At 40.9% G+C, this 16,823-nt stretch overlaps 1 protein-coding gene across 4 annotated transcripts in view; it reads left to right on the forward strand.

Moving 5' to 3' along the window:
- SLC4A10 (solute carrier family 4 member 10) overlaps positions 1–16,823 on the forward strand; it is a 185,536-nt gene that overhangs the window by 20,572 nt on the left and 148,141 nt on the right. Inside the window, exon 1 of one of the 4 annotated variants that reach the window (XM_031505427.2) lies at positions 14,840–14,969. The exons of 1 other annotated variant lie outside the window; for it this stretch is intronic. In XM_031505427.2, the coding sequence (XP_031361287.1) occupies positions 14,922–14,969 (48 nt within the window). In that variant the 5' untranslated portion in view covers positions 14,840–14,921. Of the gene's footprint in view, positions 1–14,839; positions 14,970–16,823 lie in introns of those variants that run through there. 2 more of the 4 variants (XM_031505428.2, XM_077784994.1) reach the window with 2 other exon arrangements.

The raw sequence follows: 16,823 nt of genomic DNA on the forward strand, positions 1-16,823 counted from the left end.
GATATGGTTCTTGATGTATTTGAATTAACAATGACCCTTAGTACCCAGGATGATTCATCACAATTGCCAATGCATATTTATAGCAGCAAAAATTCATTCAGTGCTAGTCAAGGAAATCGTGTGTGAATTTAAGTCCAGTTGGCAAGGTAGTACAGTATCTGAAATGTTGGCTGTGCAGCAGCTGTCATTCTATGCCAATCTATTCTATCATACAGTAAGCAGGTGGCTCACACATATTGTTTTTACTACATATCATTTTAATTTTGCAATGTCTCACTGAAATAGGAAATGTGTGCTACTGATTTCAATAAGATTTTCTTTACTGAAGCCAGGAGAGCATGTTAATAGCATGCAGCAATTTACAGTGTAGTTAAAGTAATACAGCAGCTGGTGAACCTGTTTATTCCCTATGGCTGTAGTTGTATATCAGTCTTAAGTGTAGCTAATTAACTCCTATTCATTAGAGATTTTACATAAATTCAAGCAGAAAAGAGAATACAAGCCTCAAACAGTTTGTGTTCCTTCAGCACCCTTTTGTGATGCCATACTGCAGCAGCCCATCTCCTCTGGCAGACATGTGATGTCCTCAGGCCAGCCGAGGGGGACTTTGTGCTCTTCCGTGTTTCTGAGATTGGTAATTTTTTTGAGGGTTTAATCTGCTAAAGGAACTGTCTTTATTGTGATGCTGCATGCTAGCTGTTGTGTATGATAATGGTGCCTCCATGTATTATAAATAACATTCCTCACAATGCAGCCCTTTGGTGACTTGCCACTTGCCAGCATTAGTGTTTCTGTAGGTCAGGTGAGGCTGGCAGGGCTGGGTGTGACAGCGTCCCACTGCGGGCAATCTGAGCATCTCTGTGCAAAATGTTTCTGGTATTTTATGGTCACCCTGGCTTGCTTGAGTCTCAGGACATTTCTTAGCCTCATCTTATTTTGTTTGGACAAATAATGTTTTTCTTTTGAAACAAGCAGGAACTCCTACTCAGTTTTAGTTTCTGTTTATGATTTTAGTTTCTGGATATTTATTGGCCTGGGAGAAAATATTTTTTGTCCGATTGCAACTTCTATTTATGTTATAGAAACTTCTTGTAAGACATTTGCTTTTGTGGAAATTATTGTTAATAGAACTGATAGTGTATTCTCTTTTTTTCCTCTGCTTGTTGGTTTGTTTTTCATTTAGAAAGGATATTGATAGAGCCCTTATTTTGGTAAGGTGTTTCAAAGGTGTATTATCTCAGGGGGTTTTTAGGTTAAAATAAGAAAAAATAAAAAAACATCCTAAAATAACAAAAATAATTAATGTGAATCAGGAAGGAGAAAGAGAAAGAATAAAGAAATATACTATATGATATTGCTTCCATCTCTTAGATTAAATTAAAGACATGTATTTTGGCGAAGATGAGATTTTGCGTAGGTGAGTCACAAGGCCATAATAGCTTACCTGACTTCTCCTAATAGTTTTTTCATTGTCCCATTCTCTTTGTGTTCACTTGTTCCTTCTCCTGCTCGCATGTGTTTCCTGAATATCTCTTCTTGCTTCCTCCAACTTTGTCTTGTCTCCTATGTCCTGCAAACTTCTTTCACTCTCCTCTCTGCTGGAAATTTCTTTACTTTTCATGGCTATAACATGCCATCTGAGGCTGAATATCCATTTCCTCTGAAAATCACACTGTGGCTTTTAAACAGAAGCATTGAGGCTAAAGATGAGATCAAATGAAGGATGAACATCTTTTCTAAAATCCGCTATTCTCTACGAATCGCTGAAGTTCCATTCCTCTCCGTACCAAGCTGCTGGGCGCGCTGCTCGAGCAGCTCCCTGCAGTTGAGTCATTTGAACGCTGAGTGGCACTAAAGCCCACGGCACCGGCAGCACAAGGCACTCCAAAATAGGTCTTTCCCTCAGGAGGATGCAAACGACTAGGTAACACTGAGACTGATTTTTGCATGACTGGGAAGGGAGGTTTTGTACATGCAAACCTGTAACAGGCATATCCTATGTATTTTAGACGTGTTGCCTCTCAAGCTGCTTTTGAGGAGAAACTTATCTTAAGCTTTGGTAAGGGATCATTTCAGAACTGCTGAAGAATTCTTCTGACTTTTTTTAAAATTTGTTGATCTTAATTCTTAGCTTCAGACAGGTGCAGTATATTAAAAACAAATCATTCTTCTAGAAGTCCTATGTTAATGTGAAATTAAATAGCTCAGAGAAAGCATGGAGAAAAGCCTAATACTGTAAGTACTGTTGGACAACCATTATGTTTTATTTAAAAATGACTTGTGATTAACCATTCATATTTTGCAATATCCTATGGTTCTGGGGAAATTTTTTATGATTTAAAGTTATCTGAGACTCAGCTTCTGTCTGCTGTAAAGGGACTATTTGATCAAAGGCTTTTTATCTTCATTCAAAAATAAATAGCTCCTACTTTTATTGTAGAAACCCTGTTTTTTTGACTACTCCATGACATGAATGATACATTCAGTTTTCTTGAGGTCAAGATCATCTGTGTTTTACTTGAACAAAACATCTGGGACTTGACCTTAGCTGCATTTTGTGTTTGACAATTTTTACTGGCGCTTAAGTCAGGGCTAGATTTGGAACTTGGCCCTCAATCACTGTGCTGAGGGTAAGACTAAATTCTCAGCTCTGACCTGAAATTCTGGAGGTGTAATTGTAGTATGTGCTTAAAAGTGGAACTCTGGGGAAAACCATCAGTTTTAGGCATAGTGGGATGGTCTTGTTTCAAGATGTGACATCGATGCAGCAAACACATGAGGCAAATTAAACTAACTATAGAAATTGTTTCTATCCGTCTTCTTATTTTCCATCTTTCCCTATGACAATGCAGCCATTCAAACTTATCTTAGTGCACCAAATCAGTTTCTGAGCATCACATAGAATTGGTTTTGTCATTGAATCCTGTCTGAAGGGGGACAGGACACATTTCAGTGTCTTACTGTTTTTCTTACTCGATCAAACTTCAGTTATTGATTTGTATATACAAGTGTCATGCCCTATTAATTTAGTTACTAATCAGACTGTGTGTTACTAATTGGAATGGTACCTTATTTCTCTTCATGGCTGGCAGACACTTGTTAGCTACAGAAAGATTTTAAGTGGGCAGGGAGTGATGGTTAGTGGCATGCATTTTATTTTGTTACCTTTCATCTGCGCCCTGCTGCACTGCCTTGCTTCTTCACACCACTTTGAGGCAGTTAAGAACTTCTTCCATTTAAGTGAAACTGGGTCAGCTGGATAAGGCCTGGCATCATCTGGAAAAGTTAACAGTTTCCATAATTATCTACATAAAATTTGAGATGAAAACCCTTAACTTAATGTCTAAGTTTGAGGTGGGCTTGTAATTAAAAAATGTTACTGTGTCTTGGGTTGATTTTTATCAGGGAAGGGTAAACCAACTTCAACTTACTGCAGGGTCTTTCAGCTCTGTGTTTTGTGTTAGCTTTTTCACTGGCTCTGTGTTAGAGATGGGGAAGGTGAGACTTCAGAATTCTGCACCTGTTCAGCAGTATGGAATGAGCCTGCTGCACACTGACACCTCCTTTGCTGTGTCTGGCCACCAGCTAGCAAATATCACAAGCACAACCAGTGACCAATATGTTTTCATTGGAAACCTCCCATAATAATGTCATGGAAGAGCAACAGTTAATCTGATGTCTTGTATTCATAAACTGCAAAGGTTGTATGTTTTTACTGCAATTTGCAGTAATGAAAGAAAAAGCTGTATATATGCACACATATATCTATAAAAATTAATAGCTATTAAAATAATCTTGACTGTATGCAATGTCAGATGAGATTTACTGCAAAGACCCTTTGGTCAAGTATTCTGAACTTGTCAGGCCTCCATCTGTGGTTACACAACCAACTTATTCTTGTAGTTCTGAATGTCATGATTCAGATAATTCACCAGTATATGGACTTTCAGACAAATACAGAATTGCCTTTTGACATGTCTCTAAAGCTCTTTGCTCTAAGGTCTGTGGCTTTGCACAGTTACCAAAAGCTGTGCAAAGTACATTTTGTGAATTGAGACAAGCTGCTCTTGTGAAGTCATCATGATTGTGTTAAATGACCAGAGATGATAGCCATATCTCTCTGTGTTGGAGTTCTTAATGCTTCTTCTACAGATAAAATTTGGATAGTGGCTTCTTTCTTTTTTGACAGCAAATTCATTAGTAGCTGGAAAATCTTCCTTACCTTCCTTCTATTTAATATCCCCAGCAAGTGTTTACTACAGTGTGCAAGGTTTTCATATATTTAAGCCAGCTTGGTGATATGTTCCTGAATTGTCCTGCCTGGAAAATGGGCAATTTATTACAGGCACCTCACAAGGGAGAGAAAAATGTCTTCCATTATATTGTTTTTTACTTCCTGTAGGCATTAAATTATATTTTTTCTGATTGATGGTAGCCTTGTGATTTGGACAAACAGTAGCAATCAGCTAAGGTGAAAATGTACTCACCCGAGGGTTTGTGCACAAAGGAAAAGAAATGGCAGAACTTGTGACAATTGCTCACAAGGATATTTTGGCCTAGATTTACCTTTGTTATACAAGCTACTTTTCTTTTTATCTAGTAGTAAATATGTTTAAATTTTGTTATTCAAATTTAGTATTGAATAAAATATTAATCATGTATTGTCACACAATTTTTCTCATCATGGGGAAATGCCAAAGATTCCATGCTGAATTTGCTAAAACCCTTTTCAGTATTTTTTTGAAGTTTTTGAAGATGACTTACAGAATCATGTGGAAATGCATTGGTATGATCTTCATTATGTTTGCTCCCTTTGAATGTTCTCAAAACACAAATAATCATGGAAGAACTTACAGGGAGTTGCTCATCAGTTAGGCTGTCATGGTAGCTATCAGGGCAATGGAAGTTAGACTAATTCCTCCAGAGAGGGATGGTTTACAGTGTGCTTGGTGCTACTGCAGTTTCCCTGCCATTTTAGTAATTTAGGTGTGGACTAGATATGATTGAGTGTGTTGCAGTGATATAAACAGAGTTACATTTTCTGAAATTACATTCTGAAATGAATATAGTAAAATATAAATTATCTCCAATGCTAGGAGCACTGGCATGCAAAAGAGTGCTCTTCCCCTAAACATGTTAACCTCCTGCAAACCCTGAGTGTGATTCAAGTTGTGTAGTTGTAGCTTGGTCTGAGAAACATAAGTCTGTATGGACAGAAAACACCTCTCAGTGTGGTAGGCAAAAGTGTTTACTGCTGAACATGTGCTCTTTTCATGAGGCTGAGCAAAAGGCAGCAAACTACAAGCAAACTATAGGTTTTATGAAAGTGGTCCCAGTATAATGCCAGAAATTAGAAATGTGACTATCTTACAGCATAGACCTGCAAGATTATCCTGATGACCATTGATTCTTAGGGTAGGGCAAGACAATTTGTTCTCCCGAGAAGACTCTGACTTCTATGCACTTTCCAGTCTCTCTAAGTGCTTCTTGAGGTTACTGGGATCAAGACCTGCACTCTTGGTGTCTCTCTTCTCTTCCCTGTGATGCACTACAGCTTCCCATGACAGTTGCCTCTTTTTGGGAATGAGGACACTGGGGGGAAAATTGTACCATGGTCTTGTTTTGGTATGGACATGTCAGATTGGGAACCACAGGAGATGAGAAGCTATCTTTGTTCCTTTATCCAGTTTAGACACTAGTGTCCCACAGCATCTGAGATGTTAAGCACAGTTTATGTCATAATTTTGGGGGAGGCTTTAATCAGCCCATCCCTGTTTTCTCAACACGCAGCCTGACGCCAAGGCTGAATTATGTGGCAGTGCCTTAAGGCATGTTTGCAACAGTGCAGTTGTCTCAGTGTGATATTTATGTTTGATGCTTCAGGTGGTCCTGATAGCCTCACACTTTCACTTTAATGTGTTTTCATGTGTGCAGTGGGAGTATTAGAGGAATTCTGAAAGCTTTAGTGGCTTCTGGTCCTGCTGGCAGGTGGTAAAATATTTCATCCGTGTCAACACATCAGCCATGATTTTTAGGAACAGGCACTGATTCCTCAGATTAGAGCATTGCTGGGTGTAATGCATTGGCTATAGAGTGGATTTGCAGCTGGGTCCTGACAGTTACAAATAATGGGGTATTTGCAGAAACGTAAAGACAATGCATGTACTAAATTGCATCTATCTTAAAAAAAATCTATTAATGGTTTTAAACACTCTATAAATAAATGAGATACAGAAACCCTACACTCACTGTCTTAGAAGTCCATAGACATGCAGATAAGGCTTCTCAGAACTCAGACAGGAGTTCTATACTGCTCTGGTAAAAGTTAATATAAACCATTTTATCTATATGTTTAAAATCACAAAAAAAAATCTGAATATTGCCATGTTAGTACTTCTCAGTTTTCTCTTTATAATAGGAATTTCATTATTATATTTTTTCATCTCAAGGAAGAAAGTACAGGGATACTTGAGTTTAAAGCTTCTTATCATAAGTTTTGAGCTCAGTCCTGTGGTTAGTGTGTTTATCTTTGGTCAAAATTGGATAAACAATTGGAGTTCAGACATTATGCTGCTATTTGTAAGTAATCTCTCTTTTTTCATGTGTAATGCAAGACAACTTGGAGCGGGTTACTCTGACAATGTTAGATGACTTAAATGTGGCTAAAGGTATCCGAGAAATTTGTGTGAAATCCTTTCCAAGTCTTTGGAGAGGAACAAGTACTCCTAGGTCATGAATCATCTTAAATGTTTACCTTAGGGATATGTGAGTTACTATACATGAGAAATGCCTTTTTCTGTATATAAAATATATATTTTTTTTTGTAAATTTAGGCTGACAATGCTGTAAGTATATAATTTGGACAATTTGTTGATCTTCCTCTGTGTACTGGGGGCCCAAAGCCAGAGCATTTTTATTTCAGATGTGGCTTTCTGAGTGCCAAGGAGAATAATCCCATTTGTGCACTTGCTGGCTGTGATTTTGCTAATTCACCCCATAGAGCTGACCCATCCCAGGTACATGACTGCATTTCTTGCTTAAACTTCATGAGGTTTCTGTCAGCCCACCCCTCCAGTTTGCCATGAACTCTCCATAGGGCTCATTGTGTCCCACCATGGAGGTCATTGATGTTAAGCACTTAAAGCATTAGCACAGGATCCATCCCAAAACTGACTGGCTGGAAATGAGCATCACTTACACACTAACTGTCTGCAGCTGGGTTTTGAATCACTGATCACTACTCTTTAGGCCAAAAGTGTCTTCTTAATGAGGTGAAATTCTTACAAAACCAAGGAATTGATATCACTGGCTTCCGTGAGATTGGTCATTCAATGAAGATTTCACTTTCTGTGTCCCAGCTACCTGCCTACTGGGGAACATGGATGGATTTGTTCTTTTCACGCAATTTAGAAGCTCGGCTTTAAAGTATTTATCTTTAAAGAGAATAGTTACTTCTTTGTAGCTATTATTTTCAAATAGTTACTTTTTAAATTCTTGCTTTGAGTTGGCTGATTTGAGTTGGCTACTTCTGTAAGGAATGCACTTTCATCTCATAAACCCCATTTGACTGTACTGGAGCTCTGCCAGTTTATACCAGCTGCTGCTCTTGTGAAATGGCAAGCTAGTCAAGATACTGGATTCTGGATTTCAGGTAAGATTTTTTTGTCTGGAAATGTAGCATGTGGAAAAATAAGAAGTACATGTAATTCTATTTCATTAGTAGGTCAGTATAAACACAGCAAAGGTTTTCTCCTCTATGTAGGGGGTTTGAGCAGCAAAACTGACAAAGGTGGTATTTTGAAACAAAAGAAGAGTTTGTAAAGCCAACACTGTCATCTTTATTAGTAATGCACTACATGTGGATCTAGTTTTCGTGAAAATCTAGTACAACACTGCAAATTATGAGAAAAGTAAAACATGCTTACAATGAAGAATTGACATGTGATGTAATTCTAAAGTATTTGTTTTTAATATCTTGTGTATGGCAGAAAGGCTGCTTTAAAGGCTGCTTAAAGAATGCCTGATTAGAAAGTATAGGAAATATGATTAATTCAATTTTATTTGGTATCTCAGAGATGGTCCAAAAAGAGGAGAAAATAATCTTAACCTGCTAAGCAAACTATGATACCAGGGTTGGGTTCCTGTTAAAGGTGATGGATAGAGAGGGAGCTAGATTGTCAGCTCCATAAATTACCTGTAGCACTGCTTTGATTTACTGAGAAACTTCAGGGTTATATGCAGTCTAGACTGGGATTTTAATTGAAATATTTATAATTTCTGTAGCTTTGTTTTCAAAATTGTAATTAAAGGATAATTTTCCATGCAGTTTTTTTCCTCCCTCCTTTTTCTCTATTTAGGTTTGAAGGGATATGAATTAACTTTGTATTCAGAAAATCTTAGGAGGAGGTGGGTGCTTCTGCCAGGAGCAATTGATTTAGCTAAAGTAGTGCTGCAAACAATCTCTTCAGTTGTCTGCAATTCAAGACAAAGCTGAAAATCCCAGCAACTGGTATAATGCATCTTACTCAAGATGTAATGAGAAAAATGGGTACAGCATGACACAGCTTAGTGCTTGTGTTTCTGGGACTAACACAGAGAGCTTTGCTGTCTTAGGTATATGTGTAAAATATTACTGTTCATGAATTTTACATAGTTATTTCTATAGTTTAATGAACACCTACAGAAAAGCTTCTTTCTGAGGTTTTGCCTTTGGCTCAATCACAGTAAGGCCACATGAACAGTCTGGTCTGTTACAGGGCTGAAAAATTCTCTGCTGAAGTGATCACAGTCTAAGGCAAGACAAAGACTATGACTAGGATTTAAAAGCTAAAATTACATATATGCACTTTGTAACATTTACTGTAGTATGTACTTGCAAATTTCAGATATTGCAAACAAACAAAACCAGGCAGCCTCATCCATCTCTCCAAATAACCATCATCTGACCCTGTAGATGCCCCAGTTAGGAGCTCTCCTCGTGGCACAATGCTTAAGGGAACACTCATGTTTCATGATGTGGAAAACGGGATGATCCCGAGCCCAAACCCCGGAGGTCTGGCTTCCTAATGCTGCACCATCAGGCCAGGCTTTGTAATGTTGTGGTGCTCCCATGCAAATTGGAAACTTCAGAGGAGCCATGACAGCAGTGCAGAGGATCAGGAGCAGAGAATTAGAAGCACCTTAAAAGAAGAGAAATATTAATACAGCCCTTACCTATATAAGGAAACAATTCCTGATGCCAGAGGACTTCTTTGCCTCTAAGTAAAACTTGTAGCAAAATCCAACCACTTGAAGCTCAGTCTAGATGAATGTCTCACATCTGTAAGATACATGTTTAGTTATAGTTTGCTGTTAGAGTAACTGAGCAAGAAACAATATTTTATGCCCCCCTTGCAGGTTTTAAATTAAGATAGCTTAATCTTTCTGAAGGATTATTTAGGTCAGTGACTAATCAGGGCCTGATTCAACACATTTTATTTACAAAGCAGGATTAAATGGATGATATGTCTGAGGAATTTCTTTCACTTGAAAAATAAGCCTAGAAAGAGTGGTTATCTTAATAATTAGCAAACTAATATAATGATTAATTACATGTATTATTTTAAGAGTCTCTAACACATCTTAATTTTAGTTTAGATTTTAAAATATTATTCTCTAATATTGACCTCATAGCAAAAGTCAGAGGCCTAGCTTTGAGTCAGAATACCATAAAATTTATGACCTTTGGTAGAGGATCCATTCTGGGGAGAAGTAAAAAAGTAACAAATATTTGGTGCTCTTTACCAACACAGATTGTCTCCCTGTGTCATGGGAGTTGTAGGATTGGGCTGTGGACACAGACATATTTCATTGGCATTACTTCTTTTGGCTGAACAATATGAGAAGTTATATTAGTGAAACAATTATTAGAGTAGTTCTTTCTAATTTGAATGCCAGTAGAAAAAAAGAGATTATGTTGCAATTGAAGACTACATCCCAATCAGTACTGAATCTTTTTGGATCATGTTTCAAATGAATTAACTTAGAGTAAATTATTTCAAGCAGAGTATATTAGCAAAAGAAAGAGCTGCTAAAGAGCCATTACCACTTTCCAATCAAATGAGAAACATAACTGAGTACCACCTGTCACAAAGGCAGTACAATGATCCAGATGGTTATTTATCTTCACTTAGGGAGGAAGAATGGAGAGAGGAAACACTGCTGCCAGAATGTATGTTTTTCCCCTCCCCCTTTTTACCTTTTTGTCAGAATAGTTCCTCTAATTACAGAGAAAAAAAATGTATTAGGAATAGGTTATATCGATGGGATGTTCCTCTTCATATGTAAAGATAGTTCACATCTTTATTTTAGCAGTATGAAATGGAGTTTGAGAGGTCCATCCATTACTATTTCATCTTCTATGGTCACTAAGACAAAAATAGAATGAAAAGGATTCTGACTGCTTGATAGTTATTTTGTTTCCCCCAGAAGCTTAGGAATTAATTTGCTGTTTTATTTGAAAAAGAAATAAGATGAAAATAATTAGCAATTTCTTAAAAGGTTTCCCTTCATTAAAGAAATACATTTATGATAAATATGCACAGTATGAGCATTCAAATTAATGTGTATTGTGCATGCATTTTATTTACCAGTGTATCTGAGTCTCGAGCTTAGGCAGGAATCAAGAGTGGGCAAACTGATCTAACCCCAGTCCTTTTTGATTCTGAATATTGTGTGAAATTGTTCACTATGTTGCTAAAATCTACTGGCAACCACATTAGGTCTGACAGAGTGCAGGTTCTTTTTGGAATTAAGAACATGCTGAAACTATTGGACATATATGTAAATGAATGAATTATGCTTCAAGCATATTTCTGCTGTGGGGACATTTTAAAGTAAATAGTTCTCATGTTCAGGTTTGTAACTAACAGCTCTGTGGAGTTCACTCTTGCTTAGCAGCAATTCCTACCCCACTCCATTCTGGTAGAGTGACATATTTTATGGCTAAACTGGGAGATGAGCCAATACTCCCAGGATGTCTTCCTAGAAGAGGAATTGTATTCAGAGAAATGGTTTAAATAAAACATTTTTTAAAAATTATAACTATATATTGATCACAAAACAAAAACTGACAGAAAGGTATGACAGTAAAAATGTGTGTGGTACTGGGCCAGTAAGTGATGCTAGGACTCTGTGACAGCTTTTATGTTCATATAAAAATACACCCATATATATAGAATCACTTACTATACCAGAATACCTTCTTGGGACTTAGGTGGAGGAAGCGATTCCTCCACCTTCCTGATGGAAGGAAGTGTTCTTTAGGCATGAAAATGGAATTTTTTTACAAAGACTTACTAAGAGAATATTGCAAGACCTCTCATGAGCATGAACTCTGATTGCTAGCTCTTCATTATTGCTGCTGCTTCTTATCACACATCTCTTTGTCTATTTTCTATACACAGGGCTATGTCAGTGATGCTCAAGACAGTGGGAATTTTTTACACCCCAACCCATTTTTATGTCAAGCCCAGATAGATTGGTAGATGCCTCCAAAATCTATGCTACATGCCTACAAAGTACTTTGAGAATGTTCTGAGCCTTTTGAATGTAATTCAGCTTATATACAAAACATACCCTTGTGAACAGCTTCTGAGGAACAAAATCTCTGTTCAATAGGGCTTAACACATTGACCATGACTTGAGAGAACATCTGAGTTATTGGCTTGCTGCAGGCTAAAGGGGCAAAAGGCAGTCTGAGGAAGGAGAAGAGTAAAATTCAACTTTTGTTGTCTTAAATTTCTTATGAAAGCTGACACCAGGCAGGGATCAGGTCAGTTTCTGACATAAAGTCAGAATGTTATTGAACAAGAGCAATATTTCCCCTTTTTTCCATTGATGTTAGCTTTAGGGGCTTTATCACTGTAAAAGTAAGTGTAGAAACACTCACTATTTCATTTATCCAATGCACTAGAAAAATATATAAAGAAAAAAAAATCAGTCTGATATAAATATGCCACAAAGTTATTTATTTTTTATAGCACATCCTAAGTATTCTTAATCTTACAACTTAAGTGTATCTGCATGTCATGATTTCACACCTGCTTTTGTGATGAAATTTCTCCAATTATTGATGATTTGAGAACTCTCTCGTTTTTTAACCCTCATGTACAAAAGATTGAAAATAAAACCTAGTTGTATACTAAAAGTTGAAACTGGAAATTAAGCCTGCCCAATTTTAACATTTCACAAATTTAAAGCTTATTCTTTTGGGAAAAGAAATGAAATTACTACTGTAATAGAGTAATACTAACAAAACTGCTGTATGTGGAAGAATGGCTTACAATCAGATGCAATAGTGAAAGAAGCCAACTTGAAGTAAGGGAAAAAAGAATTCAAATTCAATTATAAATCAGCTAGAGAATAAATACTACCTTCTCTTAATGCACTTTTTGGTGTGATATACTGCTATAATGTTACAAAAAATAGCTTAGTTATGTTCAATTAAAAACAGAATTTTCAGCAAGGTCCTTTCTGTTCTGCCACTTTTGTATATGCAAAGCCCTTGGCTTTGGAGTTCTGGATTCAACATTTTGGACCTTTGTACTGAACCACGTTTGTCACAACTGCCAAAAGAATGACTTGCACTTTGGCTATTAAAGTGTGGCATTGTAGCTATGGAAGTCTGTGGTGGTTTTATGTATGTGAAGCAAGACAGTACAGAATGATTTGGAGAGGTTTGTTATTTAACTGACTTCTTCCATATTTCATATATTATTCCATAATGGTGAACTCCTGACTGTAAAGCTCTCTGACAAAAAACCTTTGCAAAAACAATTACATGGCTGATCCTAACTCTCTTTTGATGGTCCATTCAGTAACTCACTTGTAACTCCTCAGCGTGGTGCTTGTGGTCTTGGTCCTGTTTTTCACTGTGAAGTGCTGGGGAGCAGTGTCTTGTGCACAGCATCTGAGTTGGTTCTAGGCTTTGCATTTATTAGATGTGTCTATGTGGATGAGTGTGTTTTGAGGGAATATTTTATGGAGTGAAAGATGTAAATGCCATTGAGCTTGGAGAATTGCAGTACCTACTGAAAAAATGCTCTTGCACAAGCTTGAAATATTTAGGCAGAGAAGACTAAGGTACTTATACTAATATTCATTGAAATAACTACCTGTAGACGGAAAGCTTTTGGTCTTCCTGATTTCACAGGCGGTATATTCAGTTTAAATCTATTTTCTTTAAAGGAGGAAAATCGCTTTTAAACACACTCTTTTCCAGCTTCATCATGACTTTCACAGCTTAATTATAAGCTCCTACAAATAGGGTGTTACTGAGCAAATGCTGACACAGCCTTACCTCTAGTGACCTGAATGGCCTCCTGTGTTAATTACTGTAGATCTGTAATCATGTTATGAAAATACACATCTCACCTTTACCCCAGAACCTGGACCATATCTGTTGACTGTCTTTCTTTACAGTGTTAAATGTATGTGTGACTTTAAAGAGCAAGTTCTCAGTTGTAACTCAAAAATAGTCCCCTTCTTTGTAAGAATCAGCTTTGACTCCCCTCTCCTTCATGCTGCTCACCCAGCTCTCTGTCTTTTTTGGCTGATGTACAAATAATTCATCCTGGAAGATCTCTGGGAGACTTCAAGAACATGTCCCATGGCAGAGGAAATTAATCAGATTTAGTGAAGCTGTTTATTGATCTACTTTTAGACTGCAAAGGATATCCAAAATGTAGGGCATGGCCTGCTGCTTTGGCACGGAAATTAATTTAACAGGGAGAAAGAAGTTTACTTGCTAGTTTATTTTTCATAATCAGATCTCTCTCCATTTTGATTTTTATGCACACAGGTTTGGATGGGCTTGTTTCTTTTAGAGGATACACTGGGAAGTGACAAAAATATAAATTCTAGCTCAGTTGTTTTGGTAGGCAGTGTCACACTTGTTCTTAGTAGTACAAGTACTGTGGGGACTCAACTTCTTATTCCCATTTGTACAGCAAATTTAGGCTTTGACAACTGTTTGCATAGCTTGTTGGGGTTTTGGTATAGCTGAACCACTGAGATGCAGAACCAGACAGACAAGGAGAAGCCAAATATGTAGCAGGCTTGAATGATGAAATTGGGTGAAAAGAGGGTAAGACTGATCAACCCTATACTGAAAAATATGGTATTCTGATATGTTTTTGATTTGCAGGTAGAAGGGGATGGTGGGATTATCATAGTGGGGAGAGGGACAGAACTCTCTTTTGAAGGTGCTGTCTATAACTAGGGGTCAAAGTTGGGCAGGACCAAGTGAAGGGTCACTGTTTTCTGGTACTCTTCTGGTGCTGGCTAATTCAAACCTTGCCCCAAGCACTGAAGCAGCAGTGCTGGGGAGCCTGCGGCTGCTGCTTGGCATAAAGCGCTCAACTTGAGCCGTGTGTGGTGTTTTCTGTATTCTCACCAGGCGGCTAGCGGGGCCCAGTCCCTCCGCTCCCACTGCAGCGCCCGCGGGTGCCGGTGTGCAGGGGCGAGGCGGTCCCGGCCCTGTGGCTCTGGCGGGAGCGGCGTCACCCCGCATCCCGTATCCCGCACCCTGCATCCTGCTCTCCGCATCCCGTATCCCGCACCCTGCATCCTGCTCTCCGCATCCCGCACCCCGCATCCCGCATCCCGCACCCTGCATCCCGCTCTCCGCATCCCGCTCTCCGCAGGTGGCTCCGCTCCTGCCCCCCCGCGCGGGGCCGGCGGAGCGCGCGGCCATGTGACTGGCGCGCGCTTCCTGCCTCCGCGCCGCCGGATCCGCGGCGGGAGCGCGGCGGGAGCGCGGCGGGAGCGCGGAGCGAGCCCCGAGCCCGGCGCAGCCCAGCGGCTCCCGCAGCGCCCGGGGAGCGCCCCGGTCCGCGGGCGGCGGGGAGGGGGCGCCGCCGCAGCCCCGCCGCCGCCGCCGCATGGAGACTCAGGACCAAGGGGCGCAGATGGAGCCGCTGCTGCCCACGGTACGGCTGCCGCAGCGCGGCCCCGGCCGGGGGGTTGCGACGCGCCCCGCGGGGAGGCAGCCGGGGAGGGGGCGCGGGGGCCGCCTTCCCGCCCGCCCGCCCGTGCTGGGCACCGCAGCCGATTTCTCGGTGCGTGGGGAAACAGGTTGGCTGGCTCCGGTGCCGGGCCATGCCGCGGCGGCGCCAGGACGCTCGGGGACGGAGCGGTGTGTGTTTGTTCGTGTGTGTACGCGTGTCCCTCCGGGGCAAGCACCCTGCCCTCCGCGCCCCCGCCTCTGACATCCCCTTCCTCTCGGTACCCCCTCTCTTCGTGTTCCCCCGCCTCCGACGTCTCCTTTCTCAGGCTCTCTTGCCCCCCTGCTCCCTGGCGGTGGGGCACCTGTGGGCAGCCCCCGCGCAGTATCCGCCGGTCCCCGGGCTCCCCGCTTGCAGCCCGCAGGGGGATCTGCTGCGGGCTGGCACGATCTGCAGGGTCTGCCTCCCGCCGGATCCCGGGCTCTGCTGCCGTGTCGCAGTCCCTTGTGCTCAGCTGGTGAGCTGGGGGTTATTGTTGTCCTCGGAGCGCCGTGTGGCTGCACATCTGCGGCTGGGCAGCCTTTTCCGTGCAAGTAGGAAAGAGATCAGTTGATGGGGGGCTTTTAACGTCGTTAGATCTGTAGGGACCCATTTTCCTGCCAGGCCTCCCCCAAACACAGGGTTGCAGACACACAGAAGGTTTAACTGTGGGTGTCTATCTCGATCTCATACTGAGATTCTGTTTGCGAATGGTGGTTCCTGCCTTGCACAGGAAATCTGTCTGGGGCAAGGAAAAGTCTCTCATGTACGTACACAAGTGTCTGACTGAGCGTACACATCCCTGTCAACACGCTGCATAGGTCTGTAGAGGCTTTGCTGCTCCTGAAATGGCTGTGTGTTAGCACGGCGAGCTGCACAACGTTGACAAAGCTTGAAAGAGACAAGTCTCAGCTGCTGCAGGTTGATGAGATGCGCTCGTGGCAAGCCCGTTTTTCATAGGGTCTGTTCCCATCATCTGTTGACGTGGTCCATTTTGCAATCAGGTGGCAGGTTGCTACACAGTGTGAGGTTATCTCTGGCATCTTCTTTCTCCTTGTGGCAGGGACAGTTTTTTCCTATTGCTTTCTGGATCCCTTTTATGAATCCTCCTTCCTATTACTGGCTGCTCTCTCAGTTTCTGGCAGTGGAGTAGAAGGTCCTGTTGCTTTCACTGACAGATTGGCTGCCGAGTTCCTTTCTGTAGAGAGACAAATAAGCGTAAACCAAGTTTCCATCTGTAGTTCATGATAGTGATTCCACTGAAGGCTTAGTCCTTAGTGTTTCACACTAATGCAGCAGTCAGTAGCAGTTTTGCTCTTGCTCATACCTGGCTGTGTGCTAGTCTCACTTTGTGAACGTGTGTTGTCTCTGTGCGATGGCCACTGCACAGGGAGCCAGAGGAGTCAGCTTTCAGAAAGCACAACGTGCAGGATTGCCTTGAGCTGTCTGGCTTTAAATTTTGTTCCTCCAGGGCTGTGCCCAGAAAAAAAGGCTGTTGCTGTGGTTGAGAGCACCAAAGAAGATAATATTTCTTGTGTGCTGATGAGGGGACAATTGTCCCTTGTTCCCTCAGGAGCCCTGCCCTGGTGCAGTACCTTCTCTGCAGAGCTGCAGGTCCCTGTCCATAGAGCTGCAGATCAGTGCTGTTGCTTGCTACCTTTGTGTCCTCGTTCCCTCCTCCATTTACTACAGCTGATTAATTCAGTTCTATTTGCTTCAAGTGGGGACAGGAGACTTCTCCATGTAATATATATATTGTGGCAGGTACCCCTGTCCCCTCTTACTCTCGTGGTTTCTGCG

This window comes from Lonchura striata, chromosome 8, assembly GCF_046129695.1.
Source record: "Lonchura striata isolate bLonStr1 chromosome 8, bLonStr1.mat, whole genome shotgun sequence".
In the NCBI taxonomy this organism is placed as follows: Eukaryota; Metazoa; Chordata; class Aves; order Passeriformes; family Estrildidae; genus Lonchura; species Lonchura striata.